This window comes from Ctenocephalides felis, unplaced genomic scaffold (genome assembly GCF_003426905.1).
Source record: "Ctenocephalides felis isolate EL2017-DRISC unplaced genomic scaffold, ASM342690v1 CF-g0.4_SCAFFOLD_01170, whole genome shotgun sequence".
Lineage (NCBI taxonomy): Eukaryota > Metazoa > Arthropoda > Insecta > Siphonaptera > Pulicidae > Ctenocephalides > Ctenocephalides felis.
In genome coordinates this window covers 56,040,568-56,055,290 of record NW_020537324.1, presented here as the reverse complement: position 1 = coordinate 56,055,290, position 14,723 = coordinate 56,040,568, and the positions used below count along the sequence as shown (strand labels likewise).

The 14,723-nt window shown below is 27.2% G+C and overlaps 1 protein-coding gene across 1 annotated transcript in view; it reads left to right on the top strand.

The window, feature by feature from the left end:
• Positions 1 to 7,828, top strand: part of LOC113367434 — a 74,928-nt gene extending 67,100 nt beyond the window's left edge. The window contains exons 4-6 of the mRNA XM_026609043.1: positions 135 to 331; positions 3,119 to 3,298; positions 7,426 to 7,828. Coding sequence (XP_026464828.1) covers positions 135 to 331; positions 3,119 to 3,298; positions 7,426 to 7,671 — 623 coding nt within the window. The 3' untranslated portion in view covers positions 7,672 to 7,828. The remainder of the gene's footprint in view (positions 1 to 134; positions 332 to 3,118; positions 3,299 to 7,425) is intronic.
• The last annotated feature ends 6,895 nt before the right edge of the window (positions 7,829 to 14,723 follow it).

Sequence of the window (14,723 nt, the reverse complement as noted above, 5' to 3'; positions counted from 1 at the left end):
TAATCAATGTAAGCAACACACGATGAAAGATTTAATCTAATGTTATATATGAATATTTTTTTATATATAAAGACTTATAAATATATATTATTCCATTAAAAAAAAATTATCAATTTCGATTTGTTTGATTTTAGACTTGAGGGGGCTCACGTTGTTTGCCCTGGGAGTGGTGTGGCTGCTACTGAACGCAGGTGCAATATTCCTGTGCATGTGGCTGAAGATGAGGCTAGCACGTGGTCTCGAAAGGTGCTTGGCCAGGGTCAATAAGCAGCTTATGAGGCACAAACTAGTCGTGGCTTTGGACGATCGAGGAAGAATATCATGTCATAAGGTAATGATATATGGCATATATACTAGGGGGTGAACTATGGGACAAAATATAAAAACGTGTTGAATCTAACTCAGATAACGTATGTCTAAAAATTATATTAAGGTCTCGTTCACTAAACAACAGTGCTCACAACAAAAAAAAACAATGAAAGAAAAACTTTTGTTATAGATTTTCAAACATTGTCGTTTTTCTTCCTTTAGCAACGTCGTAAGAATAAAAGTAATGACTGGTTATACATCTTTTTCCTTTTACCTTGAAAAATATTGTTCTTACAAAATTCCTAATTTCACTTGTTTTTGTGATATCGGTGGTGGACCTTTTTACTCGCGGACTTATAAGCCCCGTTCTACCCTATTCTATTATATATATATATATATATAATGGTGGAGTTATTTTGGAATATTTTTACTGGTTTAAAATTAATACAATAATTAAATTTGAATTATTTAGAACAATGGAAACGTATTTTAAGATAAGTAAATTTTCCATTTACATCATGTAAAGTTACTGTTAAAGTATGAGCTATAAATTATCTTATATTTTATTATTATTATCCAGGGCTTGATTTGCCTGTTGTAATGTTGAATTGTTTTCAAAAATATTCACTTAAATAATATTCTTAATAAATGTAATTTATTATAATTTTTCCATCGCATTTTATTTTTACAAAACAATGACTAGTATAATCATACTCTATAATTACTTAAGTATTTGTTCTTATCTAAAATTGCAAGCTTGCACTGACGAGTATCGGTTATCAGAAAAAATTAAACACGGCTTATCTTGAAGTTAAAGTAATTGTTTTTTAAACCTTTTAAGGTGCATGAACAATAGTGTTATTTTCTAGAGTGTTTATGATAATTTCCATTGTATACCAACATAGTTCTACAGTACGTAAACAGTTATTGCATGATAAACTGTGAAAGCTTGTTGCCAAATTTCGTTTATTAAATGTAATTTAATATAGTTAAAATGTAAAATAATTCAAATATTATTTATTACAATATATATAAAAAATACTTTTTTATTCTTATTTTTGAACCACAATGAGACCTTAATAGTTCTAAGAGCTGTGATGATACTTGTCTTCAACAACCTCGTTTTTAGAAATCTAAATTTGATATGTTTTTTTATTATACAAAATACCTTCAAATCATAATGAAACCGTAGTAATTGTGGATATTAATGAATGAATTATTTTATTTTCATGTCAACTATAGAAGATTAATTATTACAAGACTCTGAACTTTTTACCACATATTAAATATATGCCTAAAAACCCTTGTCTTAATTGAGTATTGATATGTATTTGGTATTCAAAACCCATGAATATTAGCTTATTTGTATGAAAAATTATATCTTGAATGAATAGTTTAAATTATGCATTAATATCTTATTCATAGATAATTATCTATGTATCTGATAGTCTGATACATGATATATGATGATATTGTATCATCTACAATTCTACATTATTACAATACATGAAGAATCTCTATAAATCATTTTGTCGGTGCTTATGTGAAAAATTAAAAAAGAATAGTATTTAACAACACAATATTTTTATTGCGTTATTTAATGACATGTATTTTTACCATTTGTGTATGATTATCAATATTTAATGAATATTTTTGAGTTTTCAAACTCTATTATAAACGTTTTGTTCTACATCTATTTTGTTCTAAAGTTAAAGAGATTTTTATTATATTGAGTCAATTGATAAACTATTATTCATATCAGGATATATCGATGTATACAATATAATATATTATTTATATATCTATAGATACTAATTGTAAGTAAAAATCGGGTACTGATTGTGAGAAATCATTTTTAGTATTAGTAGTATCTACTATAATTAGTAATTATATTTTTCTAATAGGATATATTATATATCCTAATAGAAAAATTATGAGAAATCATTTATTGTGTTATTAGTACCTACCACAATCTGCAATTATATTTTTCTAATAGGATATTTATATAATTATGTCCTATTAGAAATATAGGATATAATATATTATTATATGTGAGAAATTATTTCTCACAATCAGTACCCGCTTTTACTGAAATACTGAAAACAACTATCATTATCATTATATATCAATATTCGACTAAATAGATATATTATATCTTATTTAGTCGAATATTGTTATATAATGATTATGCTGTTGTTTTCAGTATTACATGCTTAATTATTGATTGCATTAATTAAATCGGTAGAAAACATACAATTGTACTTACAAAAATGTCTCTAAATTTATCAAACTGCGAAATTATCTTTGTCTTTGATTGCACATTAATTAATTGACAAATGTTCAAATGTCGAATTATTAATCATAAGTATTCGGGTTAATGGAAACTCGGATTTTGCGAGAACCGGCCATCCGATTAGGATTAGAATGATTAAAAAAAAACTCATTTCGTATTGATGGGGAGACATGCTGATTAGTTTTTTCAGCCATTTCGGAGTTACCGAACAAAAACGAGCAAAAATAGCAGTTATAATAAGAAAAAATCTTCAACATTTTGCTTGTATTTGACACTGAGAAGAAGTTATTAGTTTTTGGGGAAGGCAAAAAAAAATCTTTAATTTCAAAATTTAATTTTTTTTTAATTTCTATTTATATAAAATGATTTTTATTTCATTTTTAATTTAAGTTAAAACTTTTAAAATTTCTCGCATGTACGGGAAGTTTCAGCAATTTGCCTTAAGGCATTATACCATGCACCGCTAGTCAGTATTCAGTTTCAACAATTACAATAATAGATATTATTTTTTCACAGGTAAACTTATGTTTCATGTATATGGATGCTGGTCCATGCATAGCTCACCTTCAAGGTGTAATAGAGAGAGAAGAGCAGTCAGGTGCAGGTCATGGTGTCGGCTGGGAAGGCCGGATGGATGTTACTGCCAGCGATATTGTCATTCAGGGCAGTACAACTACAAGACTTAGTCGGAAACAGGTAAGATAAATTTAAATAAGTAAAATATTTTACTTCGTGAAAAATATTTTTTAATTCAGCCAAGTGTGGCAAGTGCATGATATGATTGGTGTTGCATGATATTATTGGATTGGAAAAAAAACTCTGTTGCCTGGCACGATTTTTTGTCTGTTAATCGCGAGGTCGATTATATTTACATTTTTTTAAAATACCAAGAAAATTACTCGTATAGAGTATATATCCATAATTTAATTTTTGCGAGTTTTATCTACTATACCAGCAATACCTAATGTGTTATTTATATTAATCATATTAATATATGATTGATAGACGTAGTTCATCAGGAAAAAATTTACTTTGTTAATAATATCTTATGATAAAATTGGTGATGGAACGAATTATATTATCATTATTACATAAATATGACAATTGAACTGAAAAAAAAACAGAATAAGTAGAATACAATCGCAATACACCTATAACTTAGAGTAATATCAATTATAATTTTTAGCGAATGTATAATTGAATGATACATATGTTTAATTAAGCTTTTTTAATTATAATACCTCAAAGTTCCTTGAGAAGGAAACATATATATTTATAGGATTAAAATTAACAAAGCTCATTTAAAATTCAATGTGGATTAAATTATGCATTCATTAAAAATTATAATTGATAAGGATAACTGTGAATACTTTATAGGTGCGTATGGTTGCATATTGATCGACTAAAAATTATGAATGAATTTTACTACCTTATTTTTCGTGATTATACTACTATTGCATTTAAAAGCTCTTCTAGTTTGAAAAATCCAATGATTAAAAGCATACTTGAATCGTGTGACATCTTCGAGCATATTCTGGAATATATTGTTTGTGGAATCATCTTTATGAAATACTCTATTACTTAAAGATCAAAGTATAATCAATTAGAACATTTTCTGAACGTATAATTTAATTTTTAGTCGATTTAATTTTTCAAAAATAAAAGTGAATTTTTTCATGGTTTTAATTAGTTAAAAAGTGTATAAATGTGTAAAAAAATATTTGTTTCTGAAGTAAGGATCATTCTATATCTTCGAATCGTAGAAACAAAAATGGAGACTCTTTGCTCAAAATAATAAAATCATAATATGTATATATTTAAAGCATCTTAAAATCCTATTTGATACTAGAGAATATATATAAATCTACGTTTTGTATTTGCTTTGGGTATTGGTAAAGTAGTTACTTGCATGTTCTCCGAATTATACATAAGTAATCTTGCATTGCGTGATGACTATGAATATTTTCAAGGAATGGAGCACTCATATCTTACGATATCTCTGAATAACAGAATTTATATATGAGAATGTTCATAGATTATTCATTTTTCATTTTTTGAAATTTTACTTTTTGCTTATAGCTGGTGAAGGTTTTCTCATAGTTAGATATTTTTATTGCATTTTTTAATTTACAATCCAACTTATATTATGGATAACATAAATGCAATAAAATAACAAAAAAATTCAGTAAAAAGTAATGTTCCCATTGAAACGCCTTCCATATGAACAAAATTAATATGTAAAGTTTATACGGTTTAGATCAAATAAATTTTTACTTGATATCTATGATTTTTTTGCCAATTGGTCCATCAAATATGTATTATGCTTCTACATACAAGTTTAGTGCAGACTATTTTACCTGAAGAACTTTTGATATCTATTTTTTTATAAATGTAACAAAGGGCAATCAGGACATTCTATAAGCCATTGGAATATATTATTGGTTCCCATTTTTTCTTCTTTATAAAATTTTCATTCAAGGATTGAGTGAGCTAGACCTGTTACTTCATTCTATATCAGATACTTGAATAGGATATTTATAAACCTTTATGTGCATGTTTCCATTTGTAAAAACTATATTTTCACTTTGGTTTCTTACTCGCACGATATTTTTTATTTAACTTTATTTATTATTGATGGAATGAATTTTGTTTTTATGGAACTTTGTTTATTATTTATGGAATGTATTTTGTTTTTATGGAATGAGGCTACTCAATTCGGTATCTCTATTTCTATAACTTCTTCCACTTTTCTGGGATGACTGGTGTCACTATAGCGCGTATCTTTTAAAATATATTTTTTAAACATTTTTAAATTCTTGCATTTATATTTAAATCAATTTACATATTCGAAATTCGCCTGTTTGAAGTATCGTGATTTATTACAATTTTGATCAAAAACCAGTTTTCTCAAAGTGCAAGTGATTCCAGTGACCGAAATGTGAAAAGAAGTGTGTAACTTATTACTAGGTAAGTTGAGTAGCAACTTGATTTATTTTTATTATATTTTGGAATTTATATTTATTTTATAATTTAATTTTTATTTAACATTTGTCGTAAAATGTTTGTTATTGTTGTTGTTAGATTTATTGCATGCAATCATTTTTGTGTGAGTCATTAATCTTATGTTGTATCATTATAAATTATTGTTTTTTGGGCTTGAAATTCAAAACTCATGCAATACATATTGTGTGAATTGCAAAGTTATTTATAGCATTACATACTATAGACATGAATATGCCTTGAAAATCATATAAGTTATGTTTAGTAGAGTAAAGTGATCAAATACGGAATGCTTTATTTATTTTTCAAACTCATTCATTTTCAACTAATCATTACCAAAATCATTTCTAAAAAAACCCGGCAAATATATTATATAACATATACTTCAATTATGATGTATTAGAAAAATGGCAATGTAAATTCAAATTAGAATTTGTTTACCAGAATTGATTTAATGGCAATTATAACTAATTTATGTTTTAATTGATATATAAACATAACGAAATTTAAGTTTTAAGTTCTATATTGAGCCACAGAAAGGATTTTATCTTTTCAATTCAATTTTAAAGGATTTAACTGGATAACTTTACTACTCGGGTTCTGATTATAGTATAAAAGTTTTATAAGTAAATCGCATAACATAAATTTTAATACGATAAATTTATATATGCTTAACTAACTATTAATATTTTATAGTTCAAGTTTATTAACACTAATTTCTAGATTTTTCTAACTTATATTCATATTTTACCTAATAATCTAATGACAAAAAAACATTAAAATCAAACTTCAAATAAAAACATATGCATTTTATTCTAAATTACTTTTGAAAAATATTTTTATGATTTACATAAAACATTCAGAATGCACTTCGCCGAATTTCGTATAACATATGAATTAATTTTTTTTCAAATTTGGCCGCATTTTCTTAATTTTTGTGCCCGATAATATTCAGTTTTAATAAATACTTGTACAATTTACTTTTAAAAATTACTCTGGCGATTTCCCCAGAATATTCTTTGCTTGATTTTTGCATAAAATATGATTTTTTTTTCATATTTGGTCAATTTTCTATCATTTTTGTGCCTGCATTTGGAAAATATTTATTTTTTATTAAAATTTTTCATCAATAAGTGAGTTAATATTATGATTACAATCACGGTGGATTAGTAGCTATTTTGTTAATAAATAAAATAAGAGTAAATAAAACTTTATATTCGAGGGAGAAAAATATTCATTCTCCAACAAAGTTATTACTAAATAATATTGGTTAACCAATTAACGTAAAACAAATTAGTGATTTTCATAATTGATTACTAGTATGACCAACTTTTTAATATGAGTAATTATTTGAGTAAAACATTTGAAAAAAAAACATGCGTCAATACATTTAAATATATTAAATTAATGTATTTATATTATATTTGAATAATTTATTTTTTGAAAGTATAGTCGACTGTAGTAGGGGAGACTGGGTACTGTAGTGACAGTCGTCATAACAGCTAAACTATACTGATTTTGAGATAAGATTCAAAGGGAGAAAGATGAAGCTCTTTTTTTGTATGATTTGATTTTATGACTTATACATCGTATTTGAGGATAGTATTTCAGTTTTTCCACGTAGACAAATGTTCAAATTACGAATCAATTTACTTTTCTTCCAGCTAACTGGTACATTAACAAAATTATGGTTGACCAAAAAAGTGGCACAACCGTACCCAGTCTCTTCTAATATATAATTAATTATTTTAATTTATATTCATTTATGGTATTATTAGATTATAAAATACCCAAAGCTCCCAAGTAACATATCTTTTCTTCAGGGTTTGGCCGAAGAGGCGTTGATGCGCTATTTGCAAAGATGGGGCAAAGACTATCTCCGCAGAAGATTAGATTGGACAGTAGATGAAGAAGGAGGGAATCCACCAAATCCAAGACATTTGCAATCTGCCTTGTGTCCATGCCAATATGTCCAGGAGCTGATGGCCGACAAGGCTGCACGCAGCAGGGACAAAAGGGACTGCTGCCCTTGTTGCGCATCTTGGCTCCGGACAAGAGGAGTAGACTGACGACGACGTAGTAAATATTGACACTTGGGAAAAGATTTGGTATCTTTTATTAAGTCCCGAAAGAAATTATTATATACTCAAAAGGACACAAGCACACGAGATCTGAATTTACCGGTATATTTGAATTTTTCTGGTCCCAAAGATTTCTGCTTGAAATTTTCAACCATTAAATTCAAATTAAATGTTATCGGTTAAGTATATAAATAGACAAATTTCTTTTCGAAGTCATTAGTAGATTTCTGGATTTTTAGCAAATATTCTTTCGTGTTATCGTAAAAGTTTGATACCGTTGCATCTTCATAATGAACACATATAAAATTTATTTTGGTAACATTATTTCAAAATTATTATGTTAAAAAAATTCTTCAAAACGTTTTATTCTAAGTTGCCATTTTTTTTAATGAATCAAATATACTGCACCGATTATAATCATAATAATAGTTATCAAACCTCTAACGTAACAATCTTTAAAAATGTAATATCCTTTTTAAACAAAAAAGAAGTAATGCAAAAATTTAAATCACATTACTTAAAATACGATATATTTTTACTTTTGACCCCATTTTTGAAGGGCTTTGATACCACAAAAGATTTTTGAAAAAATCCAAATCTTTATATATTTCTTAAAATTGCCATTTTTTATTTGTCGTTGAATATCCCTAAAGATCCGTTGCGCTTCAGTTAAAATATTACAAACTGCCTTATTTTCACGAACATTTTAATAATTTTTACTCATAATATGATATATTACATATTACAACCTCGTTTTTATTATTGTTCATTATTTTTGCGTCATTTTATTAGAACTGTTTTACTACATGAAGGTTTATCAAAAGTCGATAAAAGTCACAAGATTCAATTTAAATTTATAAGACTAATTTGTAATATAATTTAATATAAGAATCTCGTATGAATAGTTTATTTGGAAAGTACTTATTTTTGATAAATATTTATCATATTATAGACTTTATTTCATTTCAATTATATTAAGTATTTAATAACATAGTTTTGTTAACTTATTACTTGTTCCTATTAAAGTGAAAATATATGTAAATATATAGTCGATCTAAAATAAAATCTTACTATTAGAAAAAGGTTTTGGGAAGCATTTTTAATGATAAAAGACACGATATATGGACCTTATTTTAATTGCAAAAATAAATTTATAATCAAATTTTTATTCTTAATCTCGTATATTCTTTAGACTTATTGAGATCAGATGAAATTCTCACCTTTATAAAGTTAAAAATTAATATTTCAATATTATTTATTGTATGGTACTATACTATAGTGTACATGTGTAATGAATAAATGTCTCCTATTTAGGTTTCAAAAAAAAAACATTTGGTAAAAATATATAAAGATATTAATGCATATCAAGCTTAACCTGCAAATATACAATTTGTACATATAGCTAAACATATAATATATGTATATATTAACACATAATTTATCATACTGAACATTAGTAAACAAATTAATTTACTTAATAAAAGCATTTTAATTTAGTTCAAACGCAAATATGTTGATACTTTGAATAATTTTGCAAAATAATTTAAAATGAGCTAAGTTAGCTATAAGGTAACTCCTTTAAATCTGATCAAAATTTCACGTGCTAACGCCCAAAATATGTAATTAAGCTTAAATAAATTAAATATATTCATTTAATGTTTATGTTAGAATCTTATCTTATTATACATGTTTATTGTAAATAACAAATATTTTTGAGTTTTTATTATTAAAATATTATATGGACCATATTTATATAAATATATCGTTTTTGTATAAAAATAATTTCCCTATAAATATTGTTAAGATGCACATGATCAAATTACACTCATATAAGAGAACCATTCCGTCCAAAAATTGTTATTGTATGTTAATATAATATATATGTTGTAAATTTATAAATAAAATATTGATAAAAAGTTGTAATCAATTATAATATTACAATACTTTTTACTTTTATAGCTTAATAAATGCATAGCTAAGTTTTAATATTTTTTTATGAATGAAGGTTCTTTTCGCAAACTTATTGTTTTCACCCTCCCGAAGTTTATGTTTTTGCCAGAAAATCCGATTTATCTCGAAAATTTCGACGATTCAAGTCATTCTAAATCGTTTGTCACCGAAATTAGAAATAGTGTCTATTTATATATGTATGTATAGTTTTGAAACGGTACCGTTGCACCAATTTCAAAAATTAAAAAACAACATGAAACTCGATAAAGACTTGCATCGATTTGTTTTGCGGGAAAATCGGCCGAACCATTTCTTTAGAATTAACAGATATTTTCAAAAAATCGTGTTTACGTTTTCACTAAGACACCTGGACCGATTTTGAAAATTCAAAAACTGTTCGAATAATATCAGCTCTGAATTATGCTTATTTTTTCGCGTTGATTAGTTTTTGGTAAAGATTAGCCGGATCTTTAAGATTTGTGAATTTTTTTTATAATTTTTTTTTAATTATGATAAAGTCTATGTCGGTATTACCGAAAATCCTAAAATATTGTAGACCTACAAAAAATGGATTGATTACAAAAAATTATTAGCATCATAATTTATTCTATTCTTATTTATTATTCACACATATCGGGAGTTCGTGCAACTTGCCTTAAGACAAAATGCTACAAGTCTAGTTATTTTAAAATAACTGGATTAACTGGGCTAACAATTGTTATTTTAAGTAATTTAAGTCAAAAGAATAATACAATTATTTATTTATTTCTTTCTTTATTTATTTATTTAAATACATAGCCCACAGATTTCTCCAAGAGGACTCAAAAATACAATTATTTTACATAATGAATAACAATTAAAATATATACAAAATTACAATATATAGTTAGTAACATAAAATGCTTAAGATAAAATTACATATAATGCAGAATGTAACAATAATATTTATAAACAGAATGAGAAAATAATGAGATATTTGAAAAGAAAATAAAAAGATTAACTTGTGCAGATGGAGATTATTTGATTAGGTGAAGTGTTGTAATATCTATTTCATTATTAATTAAGTTAAAGTTAGAGGACATAAGTAAAATTGGAATATAAGTAATTATAAATTAAATTATAATGGTTTTTCATGATACTAAATAAATTTTTAGTAAAATTGGAATGAAAATTAAAAAATAATATAATTTTATAGAATAATATATCGTTTTCATTAACTTCCCGTAGGGCAAGTTATAGCAATCGCAAAAAATCGAAATTGAAAATTCTTATATATTTTTACGTTTCAAATGTTTCTGAACATTTTGGCATACGTCAGAAAAAATGGATGTATGTGTGTGTGTGTGCGGATACAAATTTTCGTCGACGATTTCGGGAACACGGATCAACCGATTTGAATAATTCAATAAACATTCGATTTGCATTGATAAGGAGACGTGCTAATTAGTTTTTGGCGAAGGCAGGTCTAGCCGTTCCAAAGATCCGGGGCAAAAAGTGCCAAAAACGGTAACGAAGTTTTCGAGAGAACGGAGCGTCCGATTTTAATAATTCAAAAAAAAAATTACTTGTATTGATAATATGAAGAACTGATTTTTGGGAAGACAGGTCCAGCAGTTATGGACTCTCAATAAAAATAGGTTAAAAAATGTCATTTGGCGGTCAAAAATGTTTATTCGACTTATGCACATCAAATTATCAGATATTTTATAGAGATTTTCATAATGTGTACATATTTTGTGTAATTTTTTTCGGGTTTCGTACCAAGATTTTTAATTACGGTACGGAAAGTTCCAGCAATTTCCCTTAAAGCACGATGCCATGGTAGGGTGCAGTTTATAACATATTTAGTGCCAATAAAATATGTAATGATAGTTTGTAAAAATTACGGAGTTTTTAGAGCGACCAATCACTTCGATCTCCAATAGAAAAACAGAAATGATAACTTTTTATTTTATAAGTATTTTTAGGACCAAATATGATAAAGTCGTCATAGATTTATTCGTGTATATAAATAAATGTTAATATTTGAATTTATCAAATAAGAATATTTAATCTTATATTGAAATCACTAAGTAGGTGGACTTGGTTTTGGTGGCATTGGGTATAAGTCATCTTCTTAAAATAAAATTGTAATTAGCGCAGGTGATAAACGATATCTAGCTAATAATAGATTAATTATAAAAAAAACTAGTGGGGCGCATGGCATCGTGCCTTAAGGCAAATTGCTGGAACTTCCGGTTCCAAAAAATATTTTTCTTAAAAAGATTAACATTTTTGAAAAGAATTTACTTTGAAAAAAATTGATTTTTGACACACACACATACACATATACATACACACATACATCCATCTTTTCTAAGGTATGCCAAAAACCTCTGAAACGTAAAGATTTTTGCATATATGCAAAAATTTTCATTTTCGATTTTTTTGCGATTATTATAACTTACTCTACGGGAGGTTAATATTTCTCAATTTTTGAACAAGTAGCATTTATTTATATCAATTAATTCTTTTAGGAGCGGTGCGCCCTGCTTTACCTGCGCTACGCTTCTCGCTGGGGACGCCTTGCGTTGTCAGGTGACCTGGACGTAGGGCCGACGGCCGGTTCCCGTCATTGCGCTACCTTCCGCTGCCCGTGCCAGTACATCGAGGAGCATTTGCACTGCAAACCTAGAGGCAAGTTCTTACCAAGTAGATGCTGTCCAAAAAAGGGAATGTCAGAGACTTCTACTAATTGAGGATGAGGTGTGTTGTGTCGTGTTCATCTAACAATGGTATCCACACATTCATTCAAGTAGTATTAGTAGATTTATTTTTGTAAATTGTGTAAAACCTATTTATATAGTATTTGGCGGTTTGAATAGCAAATAATTGGAACTAGCATTTCTTTATTCTTCGTCAAAATTAAAAAGTTAACAGCAGCGTTACTTCATATTTATTGTGTTTTATCATATGTTAATATTTTTACAAAAATTCATACTTAACAATTTACAAAAATAAACAACAGCATTAAATGAATTTATTAATGACAATTATTGAAAAAAAAATCAATAGAACTCACACTAGTATTTAAAAATCAATCTAACTAATAATTACATGATATTTGGCCCATAACAACCCGACTTATAATAACCCAATGGTAGTCGACCATTGTTTGACCTGGCGGGTAACGTATGGGTCTAAACCCACTGGGTTATAAATTGGCCCATAATGAGCTTTATAGTAACCCGGTAGGCTGTACATGGAACCAAACAGGTCGACCATTGTTTGACCCGTATGGCTGTATGGGTAACAGTTTGATATTATAGAAGCACTCATATTTGATTTTAAAAAAACTCTTGGAATAAGTGTCATTGAAGGATTTAAATATAGAAGCTTGTAAATGGTTTTATTTTATTTAACAATTCGTAGTAACACTAAAATATATTATTGTAATAAGTATAAATACACTTATTTTGTATCTTGTTGCATGATTTTTAATATTCGAAACAAATAATGAGGGTTTGGTCTAAAACAAACTAATATTTCCATGCATGTTTTTAAAGTTTGGATATAGTTAGAGATAATAAGAAAAATATATGAAAGTAAGTTTGGAAGATGATGTATTTTTGTAGTAGCAATAATTTTAGTTTATGTAATGATATAACACCAAAATATTTCATTGGTGCAATAATAAGCTTATTTCGAACCCTGGTGCACGATCTTCATTCTTAGAAGAAAATAATGAGGGTACAAAAATATGAGTTAAAAACTAAATTATATGTTATTAAGGTGTAAGCAGCATGTTCTTGCACTATATGTTAAAATAAAACTCGATTGTTTTAATTGTATCTGAAATCTTTCTTTGATTGACTACTATTGGATTTTTTTCAAATAAATAATTTTCTTTAAATTAACCATTGTGAAACCTTTGGAAGACTAAAATGTTTAATATTATTACACTAATTCTTTGTCCTTGTGTAAGTATAATATTATAATTATTGATATGAGCATGCTCTGTTCTGTAATATAGCATTTTTATTTTTATTTTATTACATGCTTTTATATTGATTACAGTAGGCCCTCGCTTTGCACGGCACTTTGGGTACACGGTTCCCATACTACACGGATCTAAAAATCCGACATTCCTCCGACTACACGGACTTCTTATTACGCGGTATTTGGTCAACAGCCCATAAGTTCGTTATGCAAAAGGGTATTGATGTAAATTTTGTTATGTTTTGATTTTATTGATTGTATAGCCGCCTAAGAACACGTTTGAGCTGATTACTGCGTCGCGCCAATTTTTGAATAAGGTGTCAATTTTGTCACGTCATTTACGTCATTTCGTCCGTATTTCTCCTACTTCAAGTTGTATTTCTTGGTCTCCATACAACGCGATAAAAATGGTGCAATTTGTACCAACTCTGAGTCTCTCATAACACGGTTCCCATACTGCACTATGTAAGGTTCCATAGAACGCACTACGAATTAGCCCGAATTGTATGTTAAATACGAGTTTCTTATAGCACGGTTCCTATACTGCACGGTACGCACTTGCCGCGTAAAGCGAGGGTTTACTGTATATGATATTAACAAAATTGATCTGATTTTAATTCTTAGAGTCGAGTAACAGAATATAATCATATTCTATATAAATATATATAAACTTCAGTTATTCATGTAATTTTGACCACAAATCGCATTTAAATTACAGGATTTCCATGCAGCTGTTGTGCTGGAATGGTAGAGCCAAATGGTGGTCTTCCATATATAGCATAATACAGAATTGCTATCACTGATTATAAGACTTATATTTTTATTTAATTCTATAAAAGTATTGTAATATATGATATTTATACAAATATTGCTATAATTAACACTTTTAAATAAATTTAAAACTACACACATTTTGCTTCTACAATTTTTATTTGTGTATAAATATATTTCAGTATTATAAAAATAAATAATATAAAATCTTCAACTTATAATTAAGATGTTATGTCTAATGTTCAATTAATTTAGAGCATTAGAAGCTTGCGTTTTAATTTCATTGCAACTAGTATCAATTTCATTTTCGATTTGTGTTAAATTTTCTTCATATGCCTTCA